This window comes from Malus sylvestris, chromosome 13 (assembly GCF_916048215.2).
Source record: "Malus sylvestris chromosome 13, drMalSylv7.2, whole genome shotgun sequence".
NCBI lineage: Eukaryota > Viridiplantae > Streptophyta > Magnoliopsida > Rosales > Rosaceae > Malus > Malus sylvestris.
The window spans coordinates 6,760,065-6,766,225 of NC_062272.1; the positions used below are offsets into that span (position 1 = coordinate 6,760,065).

Consider the following 6,161-nt stretch of genomic DNA (forward strand, 5'->3'; position numbering starts at 1 on the left):
CGTATAATTTGTTTGCATGTAACCAACCATTTATGATCGGGGAAGATGCATATGCTCCTCACAGCCGCACGAAGTGCAAAGGTTAAATCCTTAAACCGATTCTTGTCCTTGGACGATGCTAGCTTTATAGGTTAAAGTGAGTTTGGAGTTGGGCGAGACCGTGTTAGGAATATAATTATATCAGTGCATTTTTCGCGAGTTCAGGTGGTAATCGTACATGGGAGTCCTTCTCAAGGTCCGTCCCCGCCCAAACTTTCTTAAGGCAAAAGGAAAAAAGCTGAGAAAACTTGTGGATGAACAATACCAATGTTACTTTCTATGAAATTAGTTCAACTATCACTTGATCATAACTCGTATGGCCCTACATTGCTGTTGTGTATATGAACAGAAAAAGAAAAAAATATCTCAAACCATTAATAATCCGATGTAAAATATTGACCTTCAACTGCCAAATTTATGCAATTTTCGCCTTTCATTGATGGAAGTTTAGGACCAAAAACAGCTTTCATTTGTCTATATGTAACATCATGAATAATACTTTGCATTCCTTCATTTGAAAATCACCCCACAAAAATTTGTTTCAATTTGAGATCATTTAGTCATTCAAATGTATAGAATAAATCTATTGTGTAAGTACTAAATAATATATTCATGATGAATCGTCCATTTATTTGATGTGTTTGGATGATTAAGCGACCTCAAATTTGAATGGTTTTTTGTAAGATTAATCTTCAAATGAAAATTAAGAAATTGAACAATTGTTGACTTCATTCTGTCAAAAAATAATATTCTCAAATAGAGGAATATGTGCACCCTACATTATAGTGGATGCAAGTATTATCCTAACACCATATATATTCATAATTCATGCATGTTTCTTCATGTCACACACCAGTAATATTCAAAGCTTCACATTCATGGGCCATATGCTATAAATGCAGAAAAAGGGTAGTTTAGATGATGCAGCAAAAAACAAGGGTAGTTAAGAGAATAGGCATTTTATCTGATACGGTGTGGTGGACTATGCAGGCTGTAGGTGGAGAAGATAATGGTTAAAAGGCTCAAAGCCTTGATTGAAAAAAGCCTATCTTGAAAGCGATACCACGTATCCAATTCTTGCGTTTAGCATCCCTCTTTATTATACTGGGAAAGCTTTAGAGATAATACTTGAATTTTGACCAATTAGTACTATGGTTTAATAGTTTTTTTTTGTACTTGAGGTTTTAGATTCGATTCCTAACAAATACAAATTTGAACTACATTATTGTTAGTCAATTATGATGTTAAGCTCCCTCCTTGTAGTATAGATAATATCGTTTGTTAAAAAAAAATAAAAAAATAACCTGCATTTTGGACTTTGTTAAATTATAAAAAGAGGGGTTACTATCACCTCTGTAAGTCCTCAAAGAAATAGCACCGTTGGCAATTGCATCTAGCCTTTACATAAATGCAAAATTAGGGCCAGATATGAAGAAAACTTTGTTTCTAACAATTTAACTGTGAATGATAGTGAGTAAAGATGTCAATCGAACAGCCAAAACAACTGGGAAGATTTCAACAAGCTCCTCCAATTGCAAGATAGAAATAAATTTAGAGAAATTTAGAGATAGGGATTTGGGAGATAAGGTTTTCAGCCACCTTAAACGTTCATTTGTATCAATATTTGTATCAATGTCATACAAACCATCAATCTTGTCATATATTTTTTGGTTCATTTCTTCATGTACAATTCACATGAATTAACTCTAAGAAGCATATATGCCACCAACATGTGATATTTAATAAGCAGAGTGGAATAAAGCCTTTAATTCATGGGGGCATTGCCAAAAAATATTTCCTATTGTATCCTTGTTTTTTTATTTCATAAACACATCTTTCTTTAGCTTTTCAATTATTTCAAATCCCTCTCTTGTATTCCCTTTTAGAAATTAATAATTGCGAAGCAAGGAGACATGCGATATTGCGTATAAAATAGCGTTTGACAAAAATAATCAGAAGAAGGGATAAAGAGGAGAAATTTTTTAATGTGTCGAAAACATAACTCGTATTCCTAACATATTGAAAAATCTTTGGTAAGGAGGAGGGGTCTTACTGCTCACAATTAAAAAATGGTGTGGCAATCATGAGAGATAAGGGCACAAGTGGGCTCTAGACAAGCACGTGTGACTGACCATTTTGTATTGCACACTGTCATGGCCATCCCATATTTTCCTTCCAAGCTACCAAAACCCCTACATTTTCCAGAAAAGTTTTCTTACTCACGAGTGTTTGGCAGCAGTTCCTTTTTTCTGTAAGCATAATCTTGATTTGTCTACTTGTTTAGAGCAGCTTTGGTTTAGTTTTTTGTTAAAAAATAATTAAATAATTTGATTGACCTGTTGGGGATTTGCTCTGAGTGTGTGATTTGGTTGGAATTGCAGAGTGATTTGGGTTTCTTTGTTTGCATGTCCAGGTCACATGGGGTATAGTTACTGATAGGACCTGGACTTTGCTGTTGTTCCATTTGATCCTCCTTTGAGTCTGAGTTTTGTCATTTTTGAAAACTCATTTACTATCACACCCACAAAACAAGAGCTCTTGGTTTTCCTCTGTTCTTGGATATATATCAGATCTCATCCAACAAAAATCCTTCATTTTCTTTTCCTTTTCTGTTATTGAAAATTTCAGTTTTTTTTTTTTTTTTTTATAAGGCTGAGCTCTCTTTGGACTAATCTCTAATTAACTAGAGGGAAGGGGGAATTTTAACATATCTGTATGGTTTCAAATACGTTAAGGAGCTTATGATGTCATAAGAAGAAAACAGAGGAATCAGCCATGAAGTTTATGAAACTTGGATCCCGGCAGGATACTTTCTACACTACTGAGGCTGTAAGGTAAGATTTGTTATGAATTATCTGGTTAAATATGAAAAAAAAAAAATGTTCAATTGATCAAAGGTACTAAAAGGTTTTTTTTTTTTTTTTGGTTCAATTCAGGTCAGTTTCCTCTGAAGTTTCAAGCGATCTCATAATTCAAGTGAAAGGAAGCAGATATTTGCTTCACAAGGTTCCCACTTATTACTGTTCACAAAAATAATTTCTGGGATTTCTTAAAGTTCATGTTTTCATGTAATTTGAATCCAATATCACACATGGGGTTTCTCTAAATTGTTCATTGTCCCCCGTGTCACACAGTTTCCTCTGTTATCCAAGTGTTTGCGGCTGCAGAGGCTTTGCTCTGAGTACCAAGAATCTTCAAACCACCACATAATCCATCTCCACGACTTCCCCTGTGGCGTCGAGGCTTTCGAGCTCTGCGCAAAGTTCTGCTACGGCATCACAATCACTCTCAGCGCCTACAACATTGTCGCTTCTCGCTGTGCCGCCGAGTACCTGCAGATGACCGAGGATGTCGAGAAGGGAAACCTTATATACAAACTCGAGGTCTTCTTCAACTCCTGCATCCTCCACGGTTGGAGGGATTCAATTGCCACGCTTCAGAGCACAAAGGCATTTCCTCTGTGGTCGGAGGAGCTCGGAATCACATCCAGGTGCATTGAAGCAATTGCCACAAAAGTCCTCACAAACCCTTCCAAAGTTAGCCTGTCACACAGCTACTCCAGGAGGGGCAGAGACGACATTGTGTCTTGCAATGGCGCCGAGAGCCTCCGGCATAACAGTAGGCCAGAAGGCAGGGGATGGTGGGCTGAGGACATTGCAGAATTGGGGATTGACTTGTACTGGAGAACTATGATTGCAATAAAATCTGGTGGGAAAATTCCCTCTAGTCTCATTGGAGATGCATTGAAAATTTATGCTGCTCGATGGTTGCCTAAAATATCGAAAAACGACAGTGATCATCGACAAGCAGCGTTGGATTCCGATTCAGACTCTGCCAATGATTTAACCTCAAAGCATAGGTTGATCTTGGAGTCCATTGTAAGTTTAGTTCCGGTTGAAAAATGTGCTGCTTCCACTAGCTTTCTGCTTAAACTTTTAAAGGCAGCCAACATTCTCAATGCTTCTTCTTCTTCAAAAATGGAGTTGGCCAGAAGGGTAGGGCTTCAGTTGGATGATGCAACAGTCAGTGACTTGCTAATCCCCTCTGAGTCATACGAAAGCACCACGCGATATGATGTGGACATAGTCATGACAATTTTGGAGCAGTTCTTGCTGCAGGGGCAGAGTCCCCCAACTAGTCCTCCGAGGTCCAAGCTTGGTTTTGAAAGGAGGAGGAGGTCTCGCTCTGCGGAGAACATTGATTTTGAGTTTCAGGAAAGCCGGAGATCTTCCTCGGCGTCACATAGCTCGAAGCTGAAGGTGGCAAAGATTATGGATGTATATCTTAAGGAGATTGCCAGGGATGTCAATTTGTCCCTCTCAAAGTTCATTGCAATTGCTGAGGCAATACCAGAGTTTGCAAGGCTTGACCATGATGATCTCTACAGAGCAATTGACATTTACCTCAAGGTAATAACAATATACTAGTTCTCAAACTACATTCATGTTTTACCGTATTATAAGTTATCCGCGCAGGATGTCCATAAAGAACGGAAGCGCATTGATATTGTCTAAAACGAAGAGATAACTTGTCCATACATTTTTGGCAACAATAACATTGACATATTATCCATAACATATTTGATAATACATTTTTTCCATTGGTAGACTACTATTGTGTGAGATTTCTAGGTATATTTCAGTGTCACGTTTTCGAATGTGGGACACCATCAGTAGATAACCAACTTTCTTGACCTTAAAATCTTGTCATCTTCACAACTTGTTGTCAGTTAGGATTAGGTCCACAAGAAATTAAGAAGGGGTGAGTCCACATTTTCAATAGCATAATGATCATAATTTTTTTCATTAAATTTTGTTCCATGCTCTGATTTGGACTTTATTGATGTTACTTATAGAAGTTTGCTAATTAAAGTTGTTATTGCCTTCAAATCAGGCACATCCAGACCTAAACAAAAGTGAAAGGAAGAGGCTTTGCAGAATTCTAGACTGCAAAAAGCTCTCGATGGAGGCCTGCATGCATGCTGCACAAAATGAGCTACTCCCACTAAGAGTGGTGGTCCAAGTTCTCTTCTTTGAGCAAGCCCGAGCCGCCATGGCCAGCGGCAAAGTGACCGAGCTGCCTAGCAACATTAGGGAACTGCTAGCGTCACATAACATTGATCCGTCGAGGCCTCCGCCCTCGCTAAGCAACGCTAGCATTGTTCCGGCAGAGGACCAATGGAGCGCTTCAGGCCTGAAATCACCAAAGTCGAGGATGTCAACTTTACAAATGAAGCTGGCGGAAGATGATGATTTGGACGAAAATAATATGCACCCGGATGGAATTGGGAGAAACTCAAAGATGAAATCTCTTTGCTCACTTCCTACTAGACCCAAAAGAATGTTGAGTAAGTTGTGGTCCATCAACAGAAGTAGCTGTGAAAAGAACTGAGTGATTTTTGTTTAATTTGATCCACCCGGCATATCATCAAGGTGACATTCTTGACGTAAGTAAGTGACATTAATATTTTTCAGTATAAGTAAGTTTTTCTTCAAGCTCGAATGTGGTAAGATTCCAGAGAGCAGCATACAATAGTATGTTTTTTTCCCTCATTTCTTGTAAACTTACTAGGAACAAAATTAAGAAGGATAAATAATTAATTAATGTTCATGTAATCTTTTGTAATAAGAAAGAAGATTTTGAGGGCATGATCAAGTGGCTGCAGCAAATCTCAATCAGTTGTACTAGATCAAACAATCTGGGGGACCAGTTTTGTTGTCATTGTCCATGAATCTGCAACACCTGTCTTTGTCTCCTTGCTGCACCTCCATTGGATCCCCACCTTCTAATCAGATTTTATTCCTGTGCTGTGAGAGGGAATTCATGTACCTGACTAAATGCACTGCTGTAGTATTGGAATTTATGCAGATTAAATTCCTCTTATTAATAGAATTTTTTTTTTAGTAAATCGATATTTTTACATTAGAAGTTGAAGAGTTTGACTAAGTCACACAATGAGCAATCTAATTTAGTATCGTATTCGCCATCCACGAGATTCTAATATAAGACCTCTCCCTTTCAAGTGAAGAAGAATACTACCAGACCGTAGTACTAAGTGGCAGAAAATTATATTCTCAAAATAAAGAAAAATAATTATGTACTTTTTTAATTGTTGGTTTAGG

General features: G+C 37.7%; 1 protein-coding gene across 3 annotated transcripts; it reads left to right on the forward strand.

Annotated features, from left to right (window-relative positions):
• The first annotated feature begins 2,005 nt into the window (after positions 1 to 2,005).
• Positions 2,006 to 5,947, forward strand: LOC126597590 (BTB/POZ domain-containing protein At1g67900-like). Of its 3 annotated transcripts, none has more exons than XM_050264387.1 (5): positions 2,006 to 2,290; positions 2,775 to 2,873; positions 2,976 to 3,045; positions 3,174 to 4,448; positions 4,933 to 5,947. In XM_050264387.1, exons 2-5 carry the CDS (start codon positions 2,815 to 2,817, stop codon positions 5,428 to 5,430), a joined length of 1,902 nt encoding a protein of 633 aa, XP_050120344.1. In that variant the 5' UTR covers positions 2,006 to 2,290; positions 2,775 to 2,814; the 3' UTR covers positions 5,431 to 5,947. The 3 variants fall into 3 exon arrangements, with proteins under 3 accessions (XP_050120344.1, XP_050120343.1, XP_050120342.1); XM_050264386.1 differs by having other exon boundaries at positions 2,007 to 2,309; positions 2,469 to 2,873; XM_050264385.1 differs by having other exon boundaries at positions 2,007 to 2,873.
• The last annotated feature ends 214 nt before the right edge of the window (positions 5,948 to 6,161 follow it).